Source organism: Hylobates moloch, unplaced genomic scaffold, assembly GCF_009828535.3.
Source record: "Hylobates moloch isolate HMO894 unplaced genomic scaffold, HMol_V3 SCAFFOLD_3, whole genome shotgun sequence".
In the NCBI taxonomy this organism is placed as follows: domain Eukaryota; kingdom Metazoa; phylum Chordata; class Mammalia; order Primates; family Hylobatidae; genus Hylobates; species Hylobates moloch.
This window is the reverse complement of record NW_026652278.1, coordinates 346203-372408: the sequence shown is the minus strand read 5'-3', so window position 1 is coordinate 372408 and position 26206 is coordinate 346203. Positions and strand designations below refer to the sequence as shown.

Genomic DNA, 26206 nt, shown 5'->3' with positions numbered 1-26206 from the left:
CGCGCACATCTAGGCTTGCCCTTTCTTTGCTGTAATGGGCGTCCCTTTCTTTGTCCCTCACACTGGGCATGTGGTGTTTCCATCCAAAATCAGGACAGGGCGTCTGTCTGTGGCATCAGTGTCCCCAGGCCCAGCTGAGGGCTCCTGCTCCTGACTGGCCGTTATATTCTGTGGTGTGCTGGTCACTGTCAACAACCAGCTGTCCCGGGAATCCGGCCCTGGGCCCCGGCTGTGGCGATTCTCAGACGTGAATGTGAACGCTCTGCACGGCAGCAGAGTCCCTTGCCTGCCTCGTCCTCTCAGCTGCAGCTCCTGCGGCCGACTGGGCTTGACTCTCCTTGGGACGCTCAGCACAGACAAGCCTGGCCCTGCAGGGTTTCCATAAGCGTGTGTGGACGGAAACGTGGATGGATGGACAGATAGACGGAAAGGTCTGAGTAGTGACGTGGGGTTCACCTCGCCAATAAATACAGAAAACCCACCCTTCAGAATTTACACGGTGAAAAGGTTTAGTCCAAATGATTCCTAAGAACACGGTGGGGACTCCCTCCCCACGGAAGCTGCACCCCTGCCCTGTGCTAACGTCTCTTATTTCCCCAACGGAAGGACCATCGCGAAGGTGGTGAGCCAGGTGCACGCGTTCCAGGAGAACCCCTACACCTTCAGCCCCGACCCCAAGCTCCAGTCGTACCTGAAGCAGAGGATTGCGCACTTCAGCGGTGCCGACATTTCCACGCTCGCCGCAGACAGCAGGGCCAACTTCCACCAGGTCTCCAGCGAGAAGCACTCGCGGAAGATTCAGGACAAGCTACGGAGGATGAAGGCCACATTCCAGTAGCTGAGCTCGGGCCTGGTGTGGAATTCCAGATCCGAACCCGACTGCGGGGGGCGGGCCGGGAGGTGGGAGCCGCGTCTCAGGCCCGGCCGTTATCGAGGCCCCTCCGCCCCCGAGCCCTGGGGAGCTGGACCAGGAGGTGGAGGCTCAGGGGACCCCACGGGGACAGGCAGAGCTGGTCTCCTCTCAGCAGACAGAGCCAGGACGGGCACAAGAGTCTTGGAGGTTTGCGTGTTTCTGCTAGAATTAAAAAGTCAAATTTAAAAATGAAAATGAAAGACAGCTTTCCAGGAGTTTTGTGCCTGTCTGCGCCTCTCACACACAGATAAGTGGCTCTTACCCAGCTCTCAGTGACTCCCCCACAAAACAGCAACAGCCTCCACCACCGACTCAACAGACCAGAGTAGCTCCTGCCTGAGCAGGTTTCTGAGCCAGCCTCGGCCGGCTGAGCAACGAAGCACCAAAGCTGACCTCTGAGCGGCAACTGCAGCTCCCAGGGGCTCCGAGACCTCCCGTCCGAGACCCTGCCTGGGTTCACCCCCACAACCCAGACCCAGAACCCCCTCCCCTCCCCTGCCCGGTGCCCCTCCTCCGCAGCCCACACCCCCAGGTGCCCAAGGCCTGCTCCCCCAGGGCCCAGGGCCCAGATCCCCCAGCTTAGAACAGCCCTTGGTGAGGTGGCCATGCCCAGGCAAAGGCCCTGCTTCCTGGAAAGGACGATCAGAGCAGCTCCAAGACAGAGGCTCAGCGGCGGGGGTCCCTGAGAGTGCCCCCACCCATCTCACGCCCCAGGGGCCACCGCTGCCCACCACCCCCAGCAGCCATGCATGTGCGCCCGCAGCCCTGTCTCCACAGCTCGCCGTGCACTCACGCTTCGCCAGAGACAGGAAGTGCGCTGCCTCCACGGCCCCGAGCCCTTGCTCAGGTTCTTGGACCCCAGGCAGCTGGTGTGGAGCCCCTTGGCCAGGGCCACGGGAGACCCACGCAGTCAGATCCACACTGGCCTCTGCAGCTGGGTGGCCAGAGCCCCGGGCACAGCCCCAGCTCCGTGTGGCTCTCACAGTGCCAATCACAAGACCCAGGGTTGTGCTTTTGAGTTTTAGCATTAGTCATTCTTTAGAGCAGCCAGCTAGTGGCATTTCTAGGAAAACTGTGACCTGTGACAAATCGCTGCATTTTTAATGTCAAGACGTGTTTTCCCACATAAATTCACCAGAGACATCTGGGCCCTGCTTCAATGTAACATGAGAGGAAGTCGGCGTCCTGGCCATGAAATGCAGTTCACTTTTTTTTAGGCTTTTATATGGATTATGTTCTGCTGACTCATGCCCGCATTTTCAGATTTTGTATTTAACAAAGACAGTGCCCAGTGCAAATCAACATTCCAGCGGTCAGGACTGACCCCAGGGGAGCACTGGGCTCAGGCTTCAGCACGACTGTCCGCATGGCTCCCTCCTGTCCTGGCACCAATTTCTGAATAAAGTCCTTTCTACCAGCCGCTGCCGTGTGGTCACTCTGTGGGTCCCCAAGGTGACCTCTGCAGGTCGAGATGGTTTCCTTCATGGCCGCACGAAGGCCCCTTACAGGTGCTCAGAAAGACTCCAGGTGCGAGATGTGCTCAACCCAGGACTGAAAACCAACCTGCCGGTCCACAGCGACACCCTCTGATGCCGCAGAGAAAGGCCTGGGTCTGCCAGACGTGTGTCGCAACTCAAGCCCCGCCAGGAGAAAAGCTGCCAAAACTCCCTGGCCGTGGGAACAAGCAAACGTACCTGCTGGGGCAGGAAACGCTTGCTTCTGGTTGTGACTGCAAATAGCCTAAAACAACAGACTTCCGAAACCACGCTCATGTGTGCGCACGTCCAGGCTCGCCCCTCCATTGACAAAAAGGACGTCCCTCATGCTGGACGTGCAGTGTCTTCATCCAGGATCAGGACGGGTGTCTGTCCGTCAGTTCTTACAGGCTATTTGCACAGACCCACGGCTGTTCTTGGGTCAATCTGCCCTAAACTCTGCCCAACCCAGCCAGTTCCCACCTGGCAGCCCTGTGGGCAAGACAGAGCTGGGTCCCCCATCATCACGGTGCAAGCTCGCCGTAGCTCTGACCACAGTGGAGAGGGAGGCCAGGAGGGGAAGCTCCTGCAGGTGGGGCTTGTGGCCGGGGAAAGGACACTCTCACGGTTGTCACAGGGTAAGACTGGTGGACACCACTCAGGGAGGGGCTCACGGCCAGGGCTTCCGATGGTTTTGGGGTTGTAAACTGTGGATGCTTTTGGGAAAAGAGCTGATGGGTCTTTCGGGAAGTTCCTGTGATGAACGGTGCAGTTATTCGCCTGGAGGGAGGCCCAGGAAAAGCCGAGAAGACAAGATGGTGGAGTTCAATTGTGCTGGAGAGGAGCTGCCCCAGACGGGGGACCCTGGTCCTGGTCATGTGTGCGTCCTCACCCCCGACGCCGTGCAGGCCGGACCCCTCACTGCAGTGGCTCCAATAAACTCAGCTCCGCTGAGCACAGGACTTTTCTCTTGGAGAGCTGACAGCCAGCAACCCCATGAGCCTCGCTCCTCGCCGCCATCCACTTCCCAGCTCTGTCCCCCATGCCTCCATCCACTTCCTGGCTTTGTCCCAGATGGGTTCAAGGCGGGCTGTGCTGTGCACTGCAGTGCCACTGTGGGCTGGACAGTCTGCGCTGGCGTCCTGTGCACCATCATCTCTGATCTCCACCCATCAGATGCCCCTAGCACCCCTAACCCTCAGTTATTAAAAATCTAGGTTTTTTTTTTTTTTTTTTTTTTTTTGAGACAGAGTCTCGCTCCATCACCTAGGCTGGAGTGCAGTGGTGCGATCTTGGCTCACTGCAACCTCCACCTCCTGGGTTCAAGCGATTCTCCTGCCTCAGTCTCCTGAGTAGCTGGGATTACAGGCACATGCCACGACACCTGGCTAATTTTTTGTATTTTTAGTAGAGACGGGTTTCACCGTGTTAGCCAGGATGGTCTCGATCTCCTGACCTCGTGATCCGCCTGCCTCGCCCCCCCAAAGTGCTGGGTGTCAACAGCCTTGAGCCACCGCACCCAGCCTTTTTTTTTTTTTGAGATCCACCTCCTAGGTTCAAGCAATTTTCCTGCCTCAGCCTCCCTAGAAGCTGGGATTACAGGTGCACACCCAACGCCTCGCTAATTTTTGTATTTTTAGTAGAGACGGCATTTCACCATGTTGGCCAGGCTGGTCTCAGACTCCTGACCTCAGGTGATCCTCCCGGCCTCCCAAAGTGCTGGGATTACAGCCACCACACCTGCATGCCCCCCCTTTTTCTTTTTGTCTTTTAAGACAGAGTCTTGCCCTGTCACCCAGCCTGGAGTGCAGTCAGGTGATCACGGTACACTGCAGGCTTAACCTCCTGAGCAAAAGGACATCCTCCCGCCTCAGCCTCCCAAGTAGCTGGAACTACAGGCACCTGCTACTACACTCGGCTATTTTTCATTTTTTTGCAGAGATGGGGGTCTCACTATATTGCCCAGGTCAGTCTCAAACTCTTGGCCTCAGGAGATCTGCCCACCTCAGCCTCCCAAAGTGCTAGGAATACGGGTGTGAGCCACGTGTATGAGTGCCCGGCCAGGAACCACAGATTTCTTGAGAAATGTCTGAAAAGCTGATTCTAGGGCCAGGGTCAGCAAAGGACCAGATGAGGCGGGAGCATCCTGTACTGCCAGGGAGCTGGGAGGGGGCTTCAAAAGGACACAGGAAGAGAGGAAGAGGTGAGAAGACTTTCAATGGCCAAAGCAGGAACAATATGAGCAAAAATATAAATAAAAGCTGGGCACAAGGGCTCACGCCTGTAATGTCAGCACGTTGGGAGGCCCAGGCAGGAGGATCTTTTGAGCCCAGGAGTTCAAGACAAGCCTGGGCAACATAGCAAGACCCTGTCCCTACAAAAAGTAAAAAAAAAAAAAAAAAAAAAAAAAAAACTAGCTGGGTGTGGGGGTGCACACAGGTAGTCCCAGCTACCAAGGAAGCTGAGACTGGAGGATCACTTCAGCCCAAGAGTTCAAGGCTACAGTGAGCTGTGATCGGGCCACCGCACTCCAGCCTGAGTGACAGAAAGAAACCCCATTTGTAAAAAATAATAAAAACAAACAGAACTTTTAAAATAAATGAATAATAACAGCATCGGGTTATGACCTAAAGGATAAAATAAATATACATGAGCCCACACTGTAGAAATAAATGACTGAGTAGATAAATCGACAGGCAGAGAGACAAACCTCCTTACGGAAGAATCCCAGAAAATACAGACGCCCCTCCAGGAGGTGGGAACTAATTACTCTCCCCATGAGTTGGGGATGGGCTGAGGGGCCGGATTCCAGTGACCAGAGCAGGGATGGAAAAGCGATACATGAAGACTGCAAGAGTGGCAGACAGTCCGCACCCCAGCACGGAGCGGACCTCTCCGGTGCTGAGCCACAAGACAGGAGGGGCGACTCCACCCCTGCGCCTTCCTTCCAAAAACCCACCACCCCAGTCCGATCACAGGAAGACACCAGGCAAACCCAAGTCGAGGAACATTCAACAAAACACCTGGCCCGTCCTCAACGGTGTCGAGGACGCGAGAAGCTGCCCCGGCCCAGAGGAGACCCAGGAGACAGAAGGACTCGGCGCCGCGCGGCGAGAGGAAACAGCATTTTTTTTTTTTTTTTTTGAGATGGAGTCTCGCTCTGTCGCCCAGGCTGGAGTGCAGTGGCGCGATCTCGGCTCACTGCAAGCTCCGCCCCCCGGGTTCACGCCATTCTCCTGTCTCAGCCTCCCCAGTAGCTGGGACTACAGGCGCCCGCCACCACGCCCGGCTAATTTTTTGTATTTTTAGTAGAGACGAGGTTTCACCATGTTAGCCAGGATGGTCTCGATCTCCTGACCTTGTGATGCGCCCGCCTCGGCCTCCCAAAGTGCTGGGATTACAGGCGTGAGCCACCGCGCCCGGCCAGAGGAAGAGCATTTAATAGAAGAGAATTTTCTCCTCCCAGGGATGCTGGCTGCAGACCCGCTGCAGATGGAAGAAGTTCAGATTTTAAAAGTTACTTCTGCGAGCGCGTGAATTCCGACACCCATTCCCGCGGCTGGCGTGGCTTCTCCTCCGACTCATCCCCTGGCCTTGCGACTCCCACTGGGACCCGGGTCGGTCCTCGGGACCCCTCGCGCACAGGTGCTGAGCCCGGGCGGGGGCGGCGGGGGCGGGGGCAGCACTGGGGGCCGGACAAGGGGGCGCCAGCGCCTTCCGGAGCGGGAGGGGCTCCGCACACACCTCGACGGGGGCGGGGGAAGGCCCGGCACAGGCTAAACACGAACGGAGCCGCCGGGGCTTAGGCATCGCGGCATCTCCGTTAAAGCTTTAAGAACAGAACCACTGAGGACTCTCCGTTTCCTACCGAAGCCAGGCTTTGCTCTGCCTCTCCCCGGCCGCAGCGCCAGGACTGACCCCTTAGGACCCCGCGGGCGGGCGGGCGGGGTGGGGCGGGGCGCGCGGGGCGGGGCGGGTATGGTGGGAGGGTCGCGTAGACCCAACTGGGACGGAGGGACGGCGGCGCGGGATGCTCAGAACGTGTGTGGGCGGCCCGGGCGGTGTCCGATCCTCTCCCCATCCTCGCGCGCCACGCCCCAGCCCCGGGATGCTGCTCCGGCCCCGCAGGCCGCCCCCGCTCGCGCCCCCCGCGCCGCCCTCGCCCGCCAGCCCCGACCCCGAGCCGCGGACGCCCGGAGACGCCCCGGGGACCCCGCCCCAGATTCCCGCCTCGCCCAGCGCGCTGGGGGAACTCGGGTTGCCGGTGTCCCCGGGCTCGGCGCAGCGCACGCCCTGGAGCGCCCGGGAGACGGAGCTGCTGCTGGGGACGCTGCTGCAACCGGCCGTGTGGCGCGCGCTGCTCCTGGACCGCCGCCAGGCCCTGCCCACCTACCGCCGCGTGTCGGCCGCGCTGGCCCAGCAGCAGGTGCGCCGCACCCCCGCGCAGTGCCGCCGCCGCTACAAGTTCCTTAAAGACAAGTTTCGCGAGGCGCACGGCCAGCCGCCCGGGCCCTTCGACGAGCAGATCCGGAAGCTCATGGGGCTGCTGGGCGACAACGGGCGCAAACGGCCTCGCCGCCGCTCCCCGGGGTCCGGGCGCCCCCAGCGCGGCCGCCGCCCGGTCCCCAACGCGCACGCGCCGGCTCCTAGCGAACCAGGTAACTGGGGGACTGGGGGGCCAGGTAGGGCCGAGGGCTGCGGAGGGACCGGGGGCGGCCGAGGGCTGCGGGGGAGGGGCGGGCACGCCCCCCGAAAATCCGCCCGCTCCGCGTTCCCAGACGCCACCCCGCTGCCCACCGCCCGCGACCCCGACGCGGACCCCGCCTGGACGCTCCGCTTCAGCCCGTCCCCGCCGAAGTCTGCGGACGCCTCCCGCGCCCCCGGCTCCCCGCCAACCCCCGGCCCGACCGCCCTCGCCACCTGCATCCCCGAGGACCGCGCGCCCGTCCGCGGCCCCGGGTCCCCGCCGCCACCCCCGGCCCGCGAAGACCCCGACTCGCCGCCCGGCCGCCCCGAGGACCGCGCGCCCCCTCCGGCCGCACCCCCGTCGCTGAACACCGCCCTGCTGCAGACCCTGGGGCACCTGGGCGACATCGCCAACATCCTGGGTCCGCTGCGCGACCAGCTGCTGACCTTGAACCAGCACGTGGAGCAGCTGCGCGGCGCCTTCGACCAGACAGTGTCCCTGGCCGTGGGCTTCATTCTGGGCAGCGCGGCCGCCGAGCGAGGGGTCCTCAGGGACCCGTGCCAGTGAGTCCCGGCTGCGGCCAGCCTCCCCTCTCCAGGCCGAAGCCCCTCCGCCCTGACCCTTCCTGCTGCCTTCCCACCCCAGTTCTTGGGTACGTTCAATAAAAGGATTGTTTTCCTAGACTCCGACCTGTGTAGGAGTGCGGGTCTGGAGGCTGGGAGGGAGTGGCGTCCTGCAGTGCTGGGGCTGCAAAGGGCAGGGCAGGGTTGCAACGCTCTCATCGCAAAGAGGGGCTCCCACTCGCTCCTAAGGTGTAGACAGAGCCCCGTGGGGCGCACCCAAATGTAGGCCCAGGAGGCCAGGCTCGAGGGTCGTGGGCGTGGTGCCTGCTGCCGGGTACTGGTCACACACCCGGTTCTCAAGGCCACACCAGACTCTCCCTGCCCCTCCTGGGGAGCCCCACTGAGTAAAACGAAGGGGACGGGTGGGCTCCGCTGGGGGTTCGGAGAGAAAATGAGGCTGACCCCACCTCTTCACTCAATGCAGGGGTAGGGGTTAGAGTGGTCGCCTCCACACTGCCCAGCAGAGAACCCCCTTTGACCCAGTAGCATGGGGGCTTCCGAAGGTCCTCCCATGGCCTCGGGCAGTCTTGAACCACCCGGCTGAACTCTCCCAGGTCCTGGGAAACAAAAGGGGAAGAGGAGCCACACAGCTCCAGGGAGTATGCTGGTTTTGTCTCCAGGGAGGTGGCTCTGGTCTGAGTGGACCTAGGGAGGCGCTGAGCGGCTGGGGTGTGATCCTTGGGCAGAGGCTGAGGGCAGGGTCCTTGCAATTTTGAAAAAACCGAAGCACACCTGCCCAGGAAGCATTTTCCAAGTAGCAATAGAAAGCCCCACCCTGGGCCCCTGAGTCAGAAGGGAATTGAGTGGAGCCGGAGATAGAAATGTAGCCTGGAGGAGTTCCGCTAGCATAACAATGCCTGCAAATTAGCGGGCCCATCCAGAAAGACAAGTGGTTTGCCCAGGGCCGTGCAGCTAAATGGGGCTGGGGGGGTCCACGCTGGCCCAGCACCCAGCAGTCCTGAGGGGTTCCCTGTGGGTGGTAGGGTTGCAGCCCCTCCTGCACATGCTTTTCTGGGGATCCAGAAGAATAGTTCCCGCTAGTGCTAATGGCAGCTCCTGGGGAAATGAACGGCTTGCCCAGGTCTGAGGGGGGAGGCCTGTGAGACCATATACCTGCAGGAACTGACTCCAAGCCTCACCTCATTTAAGACACTGAGGCGCCGGATGCTGTGGCTCACTCCTGTAATCCTAACACTGAGGTGGGTGGGTTGCCTGAGCTCAGGAGTTCGAGACCAGCCTGGGCAACATGGTGAAACCCCATCTGTACTAAAAATACAAAAATTAGCCGGGTGTGGTGACACGTGCCTGTAGTCCCAGCTACTCGGGAGGCTGAGGCAGGAGAATTGCTTGAACCCAGGAGGCAGAGGTTGCAGTGAGCCGAGATTGCGCCACTGAACTCCAGCCTGGGCAACAGAGACTGTCTCAAAAAAACACTCTTGAGAGCAGACGCGGTAGCTCACGCCTGTAATCCTAGGTCTTTGCGAGGCCAGAGGCAGGCAGATCACGAACGAGGTCAGGAGTTTGAGACCAGCCTAACCAATATGGTGAAACCCCATCTCTACTAAAAATGCAAAAATTAGTCAGGCATGGTGGCGTGAGCCTGTAATCCCAGCTACTCGGGAGGCTGAGGCAGGAGAATCGCTTGAACCTGGGAAGTGGAGGTTGCACTGCACTCCAGCCTGGGTGACAGAGCAAGACAACATCTCAAAAAAAAAAAAACACTCTAGACCAGGCTCGGTGGCTCACGCCTATAATACCAAAACTTTGGGAGGCCTGGGTGGAAGGATCACTTTGAGCTCAGGATCAAAAAAATAGTGGGGCGTGGTGCCATGCACCTGTAGCCTCAACTACTCAGGGAAACAGGTGGGAGGGTCGCTTCAGCACAAGAGGTCAATGCTGCAGTGAGCCCTGATTTTGTTCCTGCAGTCTAGCCTGGGTGACAGAGTGAGACCCTGTCTCACATCAGCTCCACCCTGCTGTGTTTCCTGAGAATCTTCAAGCTGCTAAAAGCCTGTTGGATGAGCCAAGCTTGCAAACATTCCCCCTCACATACACAGCCCCCAAAGGTCAGAGTCACAGGCTGGGGCCACAGTGGGGTCTGAAACAGAGCTTAGGTGCACCCTACATGACCCTGTTGCTCTAGGTTATGCCTGACAGCAAGCCCAGGTCCAGACAGCCACATCCCAGCAAACACACCAACACCCTAAGGGTGGGGGCTGTGCCACTCTATCACTCAGGAGGACCCATCTCTGGGCTGGAGCCATTTAGGGGCACCAAGCAGAATTCATCTGCCTTCCCGCTCAGGTAGTGGGGCGGGGGCCACGTGCTGTGATCCTCCTGAGCCCGGTATTAGAATCATGAATCTGAACACACGGGCCCCGGACCTCCAATGCTTTCTAATCTGGTGCAGGGAGTATATTTTGGCTGTTTAAATCAATCTAGGGGCCAAATGCGGTGGCTCATGCCTGTAATACCAGCACTTTGGGAGGCTGAGGCAGGAGAATTACTTGAGCTCAGGAGTTTGAGACCAGCCTGGGCAACATGATAAAATCCCATCTCTACCAAATACACAAAAATTAACTGGACATGGTGGCACGCACCTGCAGTCCCAGCTTCACTGGAGGCTCAGGCAGGAGGATCACTTGGGCCCCGGAGGTCAAGGCTGCAGTGAGCTGTGATCACATGAGGCGCTCCAGCCTGGGAAACAGTGAAAGCCTGCCTCCAAAATAAGTAAGGTACTCTGTAGGCATGGCAGGATTCGCCTCCTGTGTGCTGTTTAATGGGGCCAGTGTCTGAGCACGGTTGGTTTAGCATTGTCTTTTTTTTTTTTTTTTTTTAGATGGAGTCTCGCTCTTGTTGCCCAGGCTGGAATGCAATGGTGCGATCTTGGCTCACCACAACCTCCACCTCCCAGGTTCAAGCGATTCTCCTGTCTCAGCCTCCCAAGTAGCTGGGATTACAGGCATGTATCACCACGCCTGGCTAATTCTGTATTTTTAGTAGAGACAGGGTTTCACCATGCTGGTCAGGCTGGTCTGGAACTCCCAACCTCAGGTGACCCAACCACCTTGGCCTCCCGAAGTGCTGGGATTACAGGCGTGAGCTACCGCACCTGGCCGGCTTAGCGTTTCTTTAGCGGCCATGCACCAGACCAGCCCCACTTCCTAGTAGATAAGTGTCGGGGAGCGGGGAGTGTGGGGGAGTCGGGGAGGGGAGCGTGGGGGTGTCGGGGACGGGGCGTGGGGGTGCTGGGGAAGGGGGTGTGGGGGTGTCGGGGAGTGTGGCACGTGGATGTGTAGTGGAGGGGGGTGGGGGTGTCGGGGAGGGGGGCGTGGGGGTGTAGGGGAGAGGGGTGTGGGGGTGTCGGGGAGGGGGGCGTGGAGGAGTCGGGGACGGGGGAGCGTGGGAAGGGGGCGTGGATGTGTAGGGAGGAAGAAGTGTGGGGGAGTCCGGGAGGGAAGCGTGGGGATGTCACGGAAAGGGGGTGTGAGGGTGTCGAAGAGTGGGGCTCGTGGGGGTGTCGGTGAGGGGGGCATGGAGGTATCGGGGAGGGGGGATCGTGGGGCGTCGGGGAAGGGGACACGTGGGGTGTCAGGGAGGCCGAGGCCGCGGGGGTCGGTGTTGGGGCCTCCGCATCAGGTGGTCCCAGAGTGCTCGGAGGAGGCTCGGGCGAGTCGCGACGGGGCCCGCTGGGCCCGGGGCCTGTCCTCAGGCCGTGGACTTGTGGGGAGCGCGTTTCGGGGACTAGTTGGGCTCCGGGCTGTGCGCGGGGGCGGGGCTGCCGGCCTGGGAGTGACGCGGAACTTCGCTGCCCAGCGTAACCCGGCCTGGCCCCCGAGGGTGGGGGACGGGGCGACGCCCGCGGGGACCACGCTCTGGGGCGTGCGAGGCGCAATTCTCAGGGCTGGGCTGCCCCAGGGGCTGGGAGGAAGGAGGCGGGGGTGGGGGCGCCTAAGTCTCCTACCCATGGCAGCGCATCAGGGGGCGGACGGAGGCTTGGAGGCGCAGGCTTTGGGGACCCCCAGGCCTGGGCTAGAGCAGCCTCGGCGGCCCTAGAGGGAGGGTGGAGGGAGGGGCCGGGGCTGCAGGAGGCGGGGAGGCCTGAGCCACAGCGGCGGGGCCGCTGGGCAGGAGAGAGAGGCCACCCCGGCTGCAGCAAGGGGCTGGGGTGGGGGCCCAGGAGAGAGGGGCTGTCTGACCCTGCTGTGTGAAGGTGAGGTTGTCTTCGGACTTGGGGGGGGTCGGAGGGGGCGGTTCAGGTGGAGGTGGGGGGGGGGGGCTGGGGGGGGGGGGGGGGGTGGGGGGGCTGAACCACGTACAGAAAGGGGCTGAGACACTGCGGCCCGGGCCCCCGGAAATTAGAAATGGAGAAATGGAAGGCTGGGTGCTGGCGTTTCGCAAGTCCATGTTCGGGGTGTTCCTCTTTATGTAAGGGATGCTCCTGGGCCTTTTCCCTGCCTGTCGAACGTTCTGTATGTTTTGGCGGGGCGGGGGTGTGAGGGTGTGCTGTCTTGCTCCACTTTGAGGCACCGCCCCGCCGCAGCCCCCACCCCCACGGCCTCTGCTCCCAAGTGGCAGGGCCGCCCCCACTGCGGGAGTGCTGGGGACCTGCCCCATGGGGCATCCTGGGGGCCAGCCCTGTGGCCGCAGGCATCTGGGCCCTCGCTGCCCCTGGCCGGGACACTCTGCCGGTCCTGTGCAGTGGCTCAAAGCCCCTCTAGTGACCCGGTCTCTCCGGAGATGAAGTGGGGAGGGGGTCTAGGCCGGCTTCCTGGCCCCCGACCGCTCCTGGCTTTTCCCCCGAGGCCACGTCCAAAGCCCCCAGCGCCCCACCGCCGCCAGCCTCCCCCTTGAGGGCCCAGTGACCTAACTGGGCCGGCAGGGTCCGAGTTAGACCAGGGTCAGCTGCGGCACAGTCCGTTCCCCGACCCCTCACCTGTGACCCCTGGTCGGCCGCCGATCGGTTCCCGGCTGAGGTCCCGCCCCAGCGCCCGCCTCCCGGGCTCCTCCCTCTTTGCTCAGCCCGGGAGGCTCGGTTGGCTGGGGTGGGCGTAACCGTGGGGCGAGGCCCGCCGGTCTTTCTGATTTCCGCGGGCGGGGTGGGCGCTGAGGCAGCCGCGGTCAGGACCTGGCCGGGAGTCGGGGCTGCTCCGTGGACCCCGTCTGCGCCGAAACCCCGCATGGCTTTGGGGGCCGGACCTGCGCCCGCGCCTAACTCCGGCCTCCGGAGACGCCGTTGCGGACCCCAAGCCAGTGCGCGGGAGACACCGTCCTACCCTCGGCGTGGGCGCAGCGCGAGTCCGTGTGTCCCGGCGCGCGGGGAGCTGGTCCGAGGCCGGAGCGAACGCTCTCGGCGTGGCTGCCTCCCGCCCGGTCATGTCGGTCCCCGCGCCCCACGCCGACGAGCAGGCGACCCGGGGACGCCCAGGACGCGGAGACGCAGACAGCTCGGGTCTCAGGTTCGTGGGAGCAGCGGCCGCGCGTCGCTATGACCGTCCCGGGGGCCCGTGCTCAGGGCGTCCCCGTGAGGTTTGGGCTCCACAGTCACCGGCGGCTCTGCCCCCGCCCTGGCCACAGTGGGGACAGCCTGGCTTGGCGGGGACGCGCCAGTCCCGCAGCCGACGCGGAGTTCCAACCCGGCCGTGCGAGTCGGTGGCTCCGGCCCTTCCAGCTCGGGATGGAGTCAGGGAGCCGCCCGCGCCCGAATGCGGAGGCTCCTGCGATGGCCCCGGGAGTGAGTCCCCCAGAGGAGCCAGATTAGGGCTGGAGGCGGCCGAGTCCCCCGAGAGGCCCCTCCCGACATTCCCGCCCCCGCGCGCCGCTCCCCGGGCCCCCCGCGTCTCCTTCCGGGAAAGCCTTCCTCGGTTCCTGCGCGGCCGCACAGCCTGGACGCAGCGCACGCGGGCACCGGCCTGACTCTCCCAGCCTGAAGCCTCCTCCCAACCCAAGTCCGCCCTGACTCTCCCAGCCTGAAGCCTGCTCGCCCTCGGGTGTCCGGGCTGGACACAGGCGCCAGCGTCCCCCTGGAGAGAAGAGGTCGCCCGGCACCTCTCAGGACAGGCCCAAGTGGGAGTGGGACCCTCCTACCTTCCTGCTGCCTCGGCCCGCGGGGTGGGGGTTGGGAGAGATGAAAGGAGGTGACCGGTCCCGAACCATCACCTCTCCATTAACCAGGGCCCGCAGCCCCGCCCCTCCCCGAGACATCGAGGAGCCGGGGAGGTGTGAACGGCCTGCTTTGTGCCTCTGAATCGAAGGCAATTAGGCGCTGCTTATCTGGGCATTAGCCGTGTATGCAAACCGGGCTCCCGCCCCCTCCTCCTGGGCTTATAAACGCCGCCGCCTGGCGAGGCCGAGGTGGATCCTGCGCCTGCCCAGCCCCGCCTGGCCTTCCCTCCGGCCCACCTGGCCGCCATGCGCCTCTCCTCCTCCCCACCTCGTGGCCGGCAGCAGCCCTCCAGCTTTGGCTCCGTGGACTGGCTCTCCCAGAGCAGCTGCTCAGGGCCAACCCACACCCCCAGGCCTGCCGACGTCTCCCCGGGGAGCCTCCCTGGCCCCGGCCAGACATCCGGCGCCCGGGAGCCCCCTCAGGCCGTCAGCATCAAGGAGGCCGGCAGGTCCTCAAATCTGCCTGCGCCGGAGAGGAGCGTGGCCGGTAGGTCCGGGTGGGTGGTCTCTTCCTTCCCAGGTGGAGATGGGAGTGGGGGAGAGGCCAGGAGCCCGGCGGCTGCACTCCCCGCGGTGCCCTGCGGACTAGGTCAGGGCCGGGGGCGTTTCCATGAGGGCTGGCGGAGGCCTTACCTGCGCCCTCACTGGAGCGCAGCTTCCCTCGGAACCAAAGCCTTGACCTGGATTTTCTCTCCTTGAGCCCCCCGTGGACTCTGCCTCCCTTGTCACCCCGTTCCTCAGCTGTGTCCCCGTCCCCCACCCTGGCCTGGTGCCGAGGGACCGTCCAAGGGGTCCCTGTCCGCACCTCCCTGCCCTGATTCCGGGCACTCACTGAAACACAGCGCGGGCATGGGCACCTGTGCCCTTGGTGTTCCAGCCCTGCAACCATCGGGACCCAGTTCCGGGGGTCTGGATGATTTGCCAAGCCCCTCCCCCCCGCCCCCCAGCAAAGCCGGTGCCTGCTCAGCATCTAGGCTCAAGCCCGTTCCAGGCCACCTGGAGCATAGCTGTCCTTAAAGAGCCTGCAGGTTCGCTGTAGGGGTGGCGGTGACCCCGATGCCTGCAGAAACTCTGAAGTTCCCTCTGTGGCCGCCCAGATGCTCTGTTGTCTGCTGAGAACAAAGGTTCTCTGCGTTTGTGTTTTAGTCTTTGTGACGTCATCACCACTTTTAGGTTTAAGGTAGTACTTGGTCAAAAGTGGGGTTGACATCATCTACAAGTTTTCATTTTTTAAAATTTGACTGATCCTTACGGAGTGACTGTACTCCAGGGAAATGAAAATTTAAATGTATTCTCCCCAGCTAGCTATCCTGCCCCACCCCAAAAAAGCCAGCCATCCCTGTCCCGCAACCCCCTTCCTGATGCCAGTCCTACAGCCCTCCCTGCCACAAGGCATTTGCTTTTTGGGTCTACCATGTGCTTTCAGGCTAACGTTAAGAGACTTTGTAAAATATGCTTCCTTCCGCGGAAACTCCAGTGAGCGTTTTGGTCACACTTGCATTTCATATTGAGCTCGATTGGCCATGTTGGCCTCCTTCCTGGGACCCAGACCCAGCTCCACAGACCACCTTGTGGGGCTGTTTAGTGCCAGCCCCCATTCCTTAACTTAGAAATTAGGAAACAGACTTGACCACGATGGGCCTGGGCATGAACTGAGCTGGCCTCCGCTGGCTGAGGAGCCGGAGCCGGGACAGGGACGGGTCCCCCTGGGTGGTTCGCCAGGCCTTTGCATACAGTGGACTCTACCTTACCTGCCTGGAAGGCTGCGGGAAGGGCATCCTGGGAACCGGCTTCTGGAAGGGAAGTGTGGGATGGGGCGGAACTGAGAGAACTGAGCGGAGGGCAGGCCCCAGCTGCTGTTAACATTCCCTCCTCCCTTGAGCCCCCTCTCTGAGCCCCCTTTCCGCACGCATGTGACCTGGGAGGCGGCGGGGGTGCTGCTGCTGGTCACTGTCAGGTGAGAGGATCTGCCCTGCCCAGCCCCCCGCGTGGCTGTCTTCACCTGTTACCCGTGGGCGCGAGCTTGCCCCATGGGGTGGCATGTTGAGCCAAATGCCTTTACTCTCTATGTCAGGGTTGAGCAAGAAGCCAAATACCTTGCGGGCCCCCCGTGTCCGCACGGCCTTCACCACGGAGCAGGTCCGCACCTTGGAGGGCGTCTTCCAGCACCACCGGTACCTGAGCCCTCCGGAGCGGAAGAGGCTGGCCAGGGAGATGCAGCTCTCAGAGGTCCAGGTGAGGTGGGCCGGGCAGGCTGAGGTGGGCAAGGGTGGGCCAGTGGCCTAGTCTCACCCCTGCTCTGATCTTGCTTTTCCTGCAGATAAAAACCTGGTTTCAGAATCGCCGGATGAAACACAAACGGCAAATGCAGGACCCCCGGCTGCACAGCCCCTTCTCGGGGTCTCTCCACGCGCCCCCAGCTTTCCACTCACCGTCTTCTGGCCTTGCCAATGGCCTGCAGCTGCTATGCCCTTGGGCACCCCTGCCCGGGCCCCAGGCTCTGATGCTGCCCCCTGGCTCCTTCTGGGGTCTCTGCCAAGTGGAACAAGAGGGCCTGGCCTCTGCGGGGGCTTCCTGCTGCGGGCAGCCTCTGGCGTCCCACCCCCCTACCCCAGGAAGTGGCCTGCCTACGCTGGGACCAGCCCTGTCCACGGGGCCCCAGGGCCTGTGTGCTCTGCCACAGACAGGGGATGCATTTTGAGGAGGCGCCTCTGACTCCCACACTCGCGGTCTTGCTGATCGCACCTGGCTCCTACCTGGAGGACTCAGCTGTTCTGTTCACATCGTAGTGGCACCTCTCACCCTGACCCACACAAAGGTTCTGGAGAATATATATATATACACACACATATATGTATTTTTTTTTTTTTGAGACGGAGTGTTGTCTGTCGCCCAGGCTGGAGTGCAGTGGTGCAATCTCGGCTCACTGCAACCTCCGCCTCCCGGCTTCAAGCGATTCTCCAGTCTCAGCCTCCCGAGTAGGTGGAATTACAGACATCCGCCACCACGCCCGGCTAATTTTTTCTATTTTTAGTAGAAATGGAGTTTCACCATGTTAGCCAGGCTGGTCTCGAACTCCTGACCTTGTGATCTACCCGCCTCGCCCTCCCAAAGTGCTGGGATTACAGGCGTGAGCCACTGCACCTGGCCCTGAGAATATATTTATTAAAGCCACCTCTTCACTGAAAGTTACCAAGTCGGTTTAGGAAGGAAACGAAGGGTCAGTGAACAGAGTCAAACGCAGAAGTGGGCTTGTCATGGGTGGGGCTTTCAGCGTACGATAAAAGGATCATTTGTTTTTAAAAAAGGATTGGAAAAACTGGTTTTCCAGTTGGAAACAGTAAAGGTTGTAAGCTTTGTGTGTAAAAAAGAAAACAGGGAATGCAGGTGTCGTGTTTATAGCCTTGTGGTTCAAGTCCCTCTTAACAAGAACTCCAAAGCTGGAAAGCAGGAGGGAACAAAGGTGAAAATGAAGGCGGGGATGCTGGGGCCCTGCAGTGCGCTCTAGGCCGTGCATGAGCCGGGACTGTACCCACAGCTTGCTGAGAGCTGCTCTTCTCGGGCCAGGGAAAGCGGGGACCTGCGGCTGTGCCTCGACTGAACCGTCCCGCAGGTCCCCACCCTCCAACACGTGCTCACCTGTCCCCCTCCTCGCAGCAGCCTCGGGACAAAACAGAATGACTCAAGGACAGCACTTCCTGCCGAAGGTCTGGAAGTGCCCAGAATGGGAGGCACGGAAGCCCTTCCCGGGGAGGACTCCCGCGTTGATGGACCATTCTTGGTGCAGACTCCTGACTGCATGCGTGGAAACTGAGGCAAGTGCACACCCGTCCATGTCGCCCCAGAGTGCCCAGGAGGCAGGCAGCGCGGGGCGCCCAGGCAGACGGGTTCAGCCTGCAGAACTGGAGGCGACCTGTGAAACCCACCCGGGCACCCCAACAGGAGCAGAAGCGTGGTCCTTCGGCCGCGTCCGCAGCGAGTTCCACTTTCCCCTTGCTCGTTTCTCCCTTGTTGGAAGTGTTTACAACCGGCATGTGCTTTTGCAATACAACGTCAGGTAAGAGGGGAACAGCTGGTGTGCATCGTCCTGGCGAGTGATAATGTGACGGAAGCCTGGGTGAGGCCCTCGGAGGGCAGTGGCTGGACAGGGGCTACTGGCTTTGGCCTGGACAGCACTGATTTGTGGATATGGATGGGGGCACGTTGTCCATGATAAAAGTACAAGTGCCCCTCACCGCCCTTGCCTGTTGCTTTCGGGTCCCCCGGGGAGTAAGGGCCCTGGCCTGGTGGTGTCTCGAGGTCCTGCCAGCACACTGGGCCCTACAAGGCGGGCAGCCCCTTGGGGCTGAGCTGGGCCTGTTCGGAGGCACACCTGGGCCTTCTTAGGGCCCTGGCTCCATCCTACAGATGAGGAGCCCTGGAAAAGGGCAAAGTCCCGGTGGCTGAGGAGTGGGGCGGGCTCCAAGTGTCCAGCAGGGACCTAGACCCTGAGTTCTGGGGGATCCACAAGGCCCTCAGGCCCAGGGAAGGCTCTGCCACCTGTGACTTCCAAACTTCTCTCCCTGTCCCCCATCCGGGGCTGCAGAGTATGAGTTGGCCGAGGCCCCATGGGCTGCTGGTATCTGGGTGGACCTTGAAGACCAAGATGCCCCCAAGCCCTACTCCACCCACCTGCTGCGTCACAGCTGGCCGGGATGCAGTGACCACTCCTCTGGCCGCAGCCTGTTTCCGCTCTCCCCTGGGGTCCTCTGGCTGGCCGCTGGACGTCAGGCCCAGAGTTCGGCAAGTCCTCTGCTCCTGGATGCCCCCAGCTGCCCCCACAAGCACAGTGCCCCAGGTGCTCTTGGCCCCACCCCACTCAACATCCCCATGTGGACATCTTACAAGCACTGGGGGTCCTGACCTGACTGGGGACGCAGGGCGGCGGGGCAGAGACACCCACACATCCCAGGCAGAGGAAGTTGGTCAGAAGCTGCATCTGTGAGGAGATCTCAGCAGAGCTGGGCACGAGGGGTGCGGCCTGGACGAGCCGGAGGGCAGGGGTTGGGGGGTAGGACAGGGGCCCTCAGGGTCCAGCTCTCTGAGAGACAGAAAGTCTTGGGGTCCAGCCAAGATGCATCAGAAAACAACTGTCTCTAGACGCCCCTCCAGAACTCCTGAGGTCCACGATGATTCCTGCTGAAGCTGAGTCACTTGTGGGTGTGTCACATGTGATGTGTGTGGTGTGAGTGCGTACATGTCATGGATGTGAGAATTCCATGTTGTGCTCTGGATGTGGGGTGTATATGTGTTGTGTGTGCGTGTGTAGTGTATGCACGTGTGGTGTTCCTGTATCGTGTGTATGCTGTGCATGTGTAATGTGTATGCACATGTGTTACTGTATCGTGTATGCTGTACATGTGTAATGTGTATGCACATGTGGTGTTCCTGTATCGTGTGTATGCTGGTGTGTGTAATGTGTGCTGTCGTGTGTAGCGTGTGAATGTCCTGTGTGCATGTGGTGAATGTGTGTACTGTGTATGTGTGTTGTATGTACCACGTGTGTCGTGTCTGCTTGTGTAGTGAACGTGTGTGCTGTGCATGTGTGTAGTGAACACGTACTGCGTGTGGGTGGGTAGTGAACTTGTGTACTGTGTATATGTCCTGTGTCTCCCCCAAGCCCCGGACACCCTTTGTCACCTCTGCCTTGTCCTCTCTGTAACCCAAGTGGCTGTCAGGACAGGGAGGCTGTGGGGCCAGGTGTGGACGCTGGAGGGTTCTGGCTGCTGATGGGCCCAGGGCCTGCTGGATGGCACCAGGCTTCCTGCTCACCTCCTTTCCCTCTGAGCTGCTCAGCCATGTGGGGCCGAGGGCTGTGCCGGCTTCTTCCCCGCGGGATGTGGTGGGAGGTGGAGTCACTATGAAATATCCTGCCAAGAATCTCCGGGAACCTGCACATCTAACTTCCAGTGGACAGGAACCCTCGGCTCCCAGGGCCCTCAGCTGGGCTCCTGCAGAAGCCTCTGGGAGAGAGGGCGGGGTGCCCTTGGTGCAGAAGCCGGGGAGACGCAGCCGCAGGTGCACACATGAGCCGTGACGAAGAAGTGTGGGAAAGCACAGCCCTGCACAGCTGGTGGGGACGATTCCGAGGGGCTGGGGGCGGTGCTGGGGAGTGGTCTGTGTCCTCAGGTGTGGAGAACACCCTGTCTCCGGAGGCAGCGCTCAGGGCCTCAGATCTGAAACTGACATTCAGAGGGTTCAAGATTATATCATGACATAAATATGCCAGAATATCCACTCCCCTCTCTGCGGGGAGTCCACGGGGCTCGTGCACTTCTTTTTTTGGATTGTGCACCTGAGACTATCCAGGAAACTGCTTGGACCCGGCCCCTAGCTGGCCCTAGCATCTATTCCGAGGCCCAGCATTCGAGGCCCAGCATTCGCTCCCATTCTGAGCGGCTTCCAGGCCGTGAGGAAGTGGCAGAGTGCCCAGGGCCTCCTAGGCCACACCAGGACCCCTGGAGCAAAGTGGGCTCATTGAACAAAAGCAGGCCTCGGCCCCCTTTAGGGGTGTTTGGTGGGGCCCTGCACAGCCCCCAGTCAGAGAAATCACCTGGGCTGGCGCGGTGGCTCACGCCTGTAATCCCAGCCCTTTGGGAGGCCAAGTCAGGTAGATCACGAGGTGAGTTTGAGACCAGCCTGGCCAAGATGGTGAAAACCGTCTCTACTAAAAATACAAAAATTAACCAGGCACAGTGGCGGGCACCTGTAGTCCCAGCTACTCAGGAGGCTGAAGCAGGAGAATCACTTGAACCCAGGAGGCGGAGGGTGCAGGGGGCCAAGATTGCGCCGGTGCACTCCAGTCTGTGCAACAGAGCAAGACATCATCTCAAAAAAAAAAAGGTAAGTACCAGAAAAGCTGGCCCTCCTCCCATTGCCTCTGCAGCCTGGCTGGGAGGCTCTGCCACCCCCACCTCGGAAAGGTTCCGTTCGTGCCCCGGAGTGGCGGTCAGCTTCTCAGGGGGCTCCTGGGTACTCCCCAAGGCAGGGTCTCAGCCGGGCGGGGCACGAGCGCAGAGTGAGGCGGAGCCTTTGGCTCCCTGGATCCAGCCGTGCCCGCATCCGCTATTCTGCCGACGCTGTGAGTAGCAGCATGCTGCTGCATGTCCACACAGCACAGCGAGGTGATACCTGCTTTAGTCTGTGCAGATTTAAAATCCTATGTTTAGGTGTCCTGGGAAGAGTGGCTCAAAGGCCTGGAAGAGACTCCGCAGCAGGGCCGACCTCCACCGTTCCCTGGGGGCGGGGGGAGCCGCCGAGCTCGTTGGGCTAGGGGGCGTGGCTGTCCTTCCACGTGTGGCCTGCGGCCCTCCCAGCTGGAAGCACTCCACCCCTCTACCTGCTGCCTGATCTTTCCCCTCCGACACCCAGGCTGCAGGCTGTGAGGGAGGTGGGAGGTGACTATCAGATGAGATCAGGGCTAGGCTTGGAGAGGAGGCACAGCCTGGGGAGGCAGCCCCCGATAACGGGCCTGGGGGCCTGTCAGCCAGCGCATTGCTCCATTTGCTAGGCTCATTGGTGATTAAGGCTGCGGCCTTCGAAGACCTGGGCGTGGCCCTGCCGGCTGACGAGGACTGTGGCTGAAGGGTGGGGCCTTCCTGACTCCCGTTCAGGCCCCCTTTTAAGACAGCAGCCGACTGTCATTCTTTAAACCGGGCTGATGAGGGACGCCCTGTTCATTTTTCTTCAGCGGGAAGTCAAGACCACAGTCCCACCCTGGCCATTGTGGAGGCCTGGAAGTCGCGGGGCCCCCACCCTCACAAGCCGTCCCTCTGGGCTCTCTCAACACTGCCGGCCGGTCCCAGGCTCTGGACTTGTTCCGGCGACCCTGGTCACCAGACGGGTGGCCCCAGACCAGTGCCCAGCCCAGGCCCCCAACCAAGGCCCCAGGAGCCGTTTCGTCCCCCTTATGTTTATGCATTTTTAACTAAGTTCCCACACTTGACTAATGTGACATCCAACCACCGCGAACGAGAGGAGACCAGCACGACAGAGCTGCTTTGTTAAAATTTGTATTTATTGTCAAAACTTTACCACATCTAACACATTTAAATGAAATTAGCTCTACTGAAATTTCTGACCAGAAAATCAACTCATACCCATGATTACAAAAGTAATAAAGTTGTTAAGAAGTAACTGCCGGCCGGATGCGTGGCTCACGCCTGTAATCCCAGCACTTTGGGAGGCCGAGGGAGGTGGATCATGAGGTCAGGAGTTCAAGACCAGCCTGACTAACAAGGTGAAACCCTATCTCTACTAAAAATACAAAAATCAGCCGGGTGCGGTGGCGGGCGCCTGTTGTCTCAGCTACTTGGGAGGCTGAGACAGGAAAGTCGCTTAAACCCGGGAGATGGAGGTTGTAGTGAGCAGAGATCATGCCACTGCACTCCAGCCTGGGTGGCAGAGCGAGACTCCATCTCAAAAAAAAAAGCAGCAAAAGCGCACAGACCCAGCGTGCACGCGTCTCCGCCATGCCTCCCGTCTGTGCGCCTGGATCCACCGCCACCCGCTTGTGTAAAAAGTGGGCCCCACACTGTGCAGCTTCGTAGTCTACAAAGAAAATGTCCAAAGAATGAGTTGTGGATCCTCCCAGCCAGAGCAGAGATCCCAGGCACCCCGCCCCACTTCCCCCGACCACCAGGCGGCTCCAGAGCCCAGGCCTGTCCCTCCCGCCGCCTCCTGTAATGCATCCACCCCATCTCCGGTCAGACTGGTCACAGCACCACCCAGCTCCAGCCCTCCTCCCTGCATCCTGGGTCCCAGCTCGGGGGCTGCAGAGATCAACCCAGGGCAGAGGCCTGGACCACATCCTCCTCAGACACTTCCAGAACCCACACAAAAGCACACATCCATGTTTTCCTTGTTCGAGAATATTTGGCCCCTTTCTGCCCCAAGGACACGGGATCAAAGCCCCAGGTCTCCCGGGCCAAGGAGAGAGGAAGAAGGCGGAGTCCCAAGTCAAGAGGCCGGTGCTGCTGGGGCAGGTGCAGGTGCGCTGGTGCAGGTGCTGCTGGGGCAGGTGCAGGTGCGCTGGTGCAGGTGCCGCTGGGGAGGACCCGACCGCCCCGTTTTCCCATGCCCTATACCTCTTTAAGCCAGATCCTCAAAGAAGTATATGCATAGGAAAAAGGAACGGCGGGCGGCTCTGCAGAGGGCCGGCTCTTCAGCACCGGGAGGTGGCTGTCCTGGGGGAGGGTCCCGTGCCGGGCAGCAGGAAGAAGTCGGGACTGAGGCCTGGTGGGCGCCGAGATCCTGTGGGAGTGAGGAGGGCAGAGCCAAGCCGGGGCCGAGTTCCCAGAGGCAGGCCTTGGGCCTCGTCTTACCTGTGGTCCAGCCTCCTGGGCGGCTGGTGCTGGGTAGCCCGTGAGCCTCGTGAGCCTGGGAGGAGCGGTGGAGAACTCTGAGCCGGGAGTTCTGCTGCTGCCGAGCGAGCTCCACATTTATGCGCAGGGGAGACCTTGGCCGCCGCTGTCACATGCAGCCAGAGGGCTGCTCCGTGCCAAGGACCCCGTCCCACCCCCGCACCTGCCAGATTGGGGCACAAAGACCTGCTCTGAGAAGAGTGCTGAACCAGGGCCCGGTGGGCGGGCGTGTGGGGGGCGAGGGCCGTGGGCCGGGGGCTGCTGGCCGGGAGCTGGGACAGGGCCAGCCTGTCCCCCCGCCTCCTCCAGCCCTTATCTCCCCACGCGCTTCTGCTTGCGTCAGGGGCCCAGAAAGCGCACGTGAGCAAGAATCGCTTGTCCAGGGAAGGAGCCATCTCTCCTCCCTCGGCCTGCCCAGCTCAGCAATAAGCAGTACCTTGGGCTGCACCTGCAGCCTCCTGGCTCACAGGGGCTCTCAGAACCCCCAGCCAGTGTGTCAACACTGTCCCGGCCACTGGGAACCAGACCCACCCCCAGGGCAGGTGGCCCTGCTTGACCTGGGGCGGCCTCCACAGCTGGGGCTCCCTGAGGATTCACGGCATCAGGTAGACACTGGTTCAGTGAGGCCCAGAGCCTTCCCCGGGCCACAGAGCCCGCGAGCACGTGGAGAGGGGCCAGGCTCTGCAGCCTTGGGGGCAAGAGTGCAGGGTCAGAGGGAGAGGGCCCCTCAGGGACAGCTGGCCAGACCCACAGCTGCCCACACAGAGCGAGACCACACAGGCAGGCAGACACCCTCTCTTAGGGCCAGGGAGCCCCTGGCAGAGGGCCCCAGGCAGGCAGCAGAACTCCTGCAGGTCTGGAGCTGCCCCTGTGTCCCAGGCTCAGGACACAAGGAAGAGGCCCAGAGGAGGCCGGGGGACGGGGCTTCTGAACCCCAGCCAGTGGCCTCTCCGCAGGACGTTGGCAAGTGAATGCTGGCGAAGGAACAAGGCTGAGGACTCGGAGACCTCTGCGGTGACCACATCCTCGGGGAGACTCAACGTTGCTAGGCAGGCCTGTGCGGGCGCCTGGCTCCAGCACCTGTGATCTGTAGGGCCAGAGTCTCAGAACGGACCCGACGCAGCACCCACATGCGGCAGGGACACACAGAGACCCCCACAGACACACGTAGACACCCACAGACTCACATAGACACACACAGGGACACACACAGACACACACAGAGACACACACAGACACACACAGAGACACAGACATATAGACGGAGACACACTCAGACATGTAGACACACAGAGACACAGACGTACACAGAGGCACACACACAGACACAGACATGCACGCAATGGGCCCACACACCCCCCAGGTGCGGCGGGCCTTAGGTGTTGTACTCAAGAGTCTCCTGTCCCCTGAGTGGGGAGGGGCACAGGGGGGCATGAGGGGCCAGGTGGGGCTGCAAGACCGTCCAGCGCCCTCCTGATGGCCCCTGAGGCGGCCAGGACCCCCGTCTGGGGAAGGACGAGTGGGCCCTGCTGGGCAGGAGGAGCCATAGGGTCCATAGGGACAATGGACGATGACCCAGCCTTCTGCCAGGCCGCTCTGCAGACCCCCCACGGGAGCAGCCTCTGCCCCCGCCTTGTGCAAACCGTTGATCTGCACGCCAGGCCAAGCAGGTGATCGTCACGACCAGTGATGGCCACAGAGGGGTGGGGGTGAGCACATCAGTCGGTCACAAGCCCTCCTGGTGGGGACACGGGGCTGGGGACAGGCCCTGCTCAGGGCTGGGCCCCCACAATGAGGCCCAGAGTGGGCACAGGGGGGCTGCCGGGCTCCATCCACCTGCTGGCAGGCTGAGGGTTGCCTTCTGGGGGAGGAGGGAACGTGGAGCTCAAACACACGCATAATTCACACACTCAGGCTCACGCTCACTCCTGCAGGCACACTCACATCCACACACACATGCATGCACAATTCACACACTTATGCTTACCCTCACTCACACACGCCCATGGTCCCTCACCTCCATGAGGTCCGCGGATCCAAGGAAGGGTCCTTGGGGGGCTAGCAGGGGAGGGGTCCCACTCCTCCAGACACCTAGAACCTACACAGAGAGCCCCAGCATCACACTTAGGGGGCCTGGGCCCAAAAGGCCCCTGCAGAGCCCCCCATCCTGAGCCTCCACCCGGCATTAGCCCTCCCTGTTTCTCCCCGTTTCTCCCCGTTTACAGCTGCCTGGCGAGGCTTCTGGGAAACACATGGTGCAAACCCTGACCTTGGGCTCCTGACCTCGGTTCTGCAAGAGGGAAGGAGGAGAGAGGCAGAGGGTCAGAGAGACAGAGACGGAGAGACCAACAGACACAGAGAGAGACACAGACAGAGACAGAGAGAGACAGACACAGAGAGAAACAGAGACAGAGAGAGACAGACAGACACAGAGAGAAACACAGAGACAGAGAGAGACAGACAGACACAGAGAGAAACACAGAGACAGAGAGACAGACAGACACAGAGAGAAACACAGAGACAGAGAGAGACAGACAGACACAGAGAGAGAGACACAGACAGAGACAGAGAGAGATCAACAGACACAGAGAGAGACACAGACATAGAGGGACAGAGACAGAAACAGTGGGGAAACAGAGACCAAGAGACAGAGACAGTGGGGAGACAGAGAGAGAGAGACAAACACAGAGAGACAGAGAGAGACACGGACAGAGATAGACACAGTGAGACCGAGAGACAAAGACACAGAGACAGAGAGACAAACAAAGAGACAGAGACAGTGGAGAGACAGAGACAGTAGGGAGATAGAGACAGAGACACAGAGACAGTGGGGAGACAGGCAGAGACAGAGAGACACAGAGAGAAAGAGCAGGGAGACGGAGACAAAGAGACACACAGAGACAGAGACAGCAGGGAGGCCCTGGGCTATTCTAGGCATCACC

The 26206-nt window shown here is 61.1% G+C and overlaps 3 protein-coding genes and 1 long non-coding RNA gene across 4 annotated transcripts in view; 3 read left to right on the top strand and 1 right to left on the bottom strand.

Annotated features, from left to right (window-relative positions):
- LOC116481740 (kinase non-catalytic C-lobe domain-containing protein 1) overlaps positions 1-2328 on the top strand; it is a 35200-nt gene extending 32872 nt beyond the window's left edge. Inside the window, exon 23 of the mRNA XM_032174622.2 lies at positions 607-2328. Within this exon, the coding sequence (XP_032030513.1) occupies positions 607-838 (232 nt within the window). The 3' untranslated portion in view covers positions 839-2328. The remainder of the gene's footprint in view (positions 1-606) is intronic.
- A 4096-nt stretch (positions 2329-6424) lies between these two features.
- On the top strand, positions 6425-7758 carry UTF1 (undifferentiated embryonic cell transcription factor 1). Its single transcript, XM_032174606.2, has 2 exons — positions 6425-7046; positions 7167-7758. The coding sequence occupies exons 1-2, from the start codon at positions 6497-6499 to the stop codon at positions 7640-7642; spliced, it is 1026 nt and encodes a 341-aa protein (XP_032030497.1). The 5' UTR covers positions 6425-6496; the 3' UTR covers positions 7643-7758.
- Positions 7759-14109: 6351 nt separating this feature from the next.
- On the top strand, positions 14110-18514 carry VENTX (VENT homeobox). The gene is made up of 5 exons (XM_032174591.2): positions 14110-14350; positions 15938-16098; positions 16184-16681; positions 17521-17920; positions 18449-18514. Exons 1-3 carry the CDS (start codon positions 14110-14112, stop codon positions 16562-16564), a joined length of 783 nt encoding a protein of 260 aa, XP_032030482.1. The 3' UTR covers positions 16565-16681; positions 17521-17920; positions 18449-18514.
- A 3384-nt stretch (positions 18515-21898) lies between these two features.
- On the bottom strand, positions 21899-23313 carry LOC116481733 (uncharacterized). Its single transcript, XR_009212661.1, has 2 exons — positions 23226-23313; positions 21899-23154 (listed from the first exon to the last, which is right to left on the bottom strand). It is a non-coding gene; the product is annotated as an uncharacterized LOC116481733 (long non-coding RNA).
- Between the last annotated feature and the right edge of the window lie 2893 nt (positions 23314-26206).

Excerpts from the sequence above, each read along its gene's own strand:
- UTF1 (XM_032174606.2), top strand. The coding sequence starts at position 6,497 with ATGCTGCTCCGGCCCCGCAGGCCGCCCCCGCTCGCGCCCCCCGCGCCG. Across the intron at positions 7,047-7,166 it reads GCCGGCTCCTAGCGAACCAG|ACGCCACCCCGCTGCCCACC; the intron begins GTAACTGGGGGA and ends CCGCGTTCCCAG.
- VENTX (XM_032174591.2), top strand. The coding sequence starts at position 14,110 with ATGCGCCTCTCCTCCTCCCCACCTCGTGGCCGGCAGCAGCCCTCCAGC. Across the intron at positions 14,351-15,937 it reads GCCGGAGAGGAGCGTGGCCG|GGTTGAGCAAGAAGCCAAAT; the intron begins GTAGGTCCGGGT and ends TCTCTATGTCAG. Across the intron at positions 16,099-16,183 it reads TGCAGCTCTCAGAGGTCCAG|ATAAAAACCTGGTTTCAGAA; the intron begins GTGAGGTGGGCC and ends CTTTTCCTGCAG.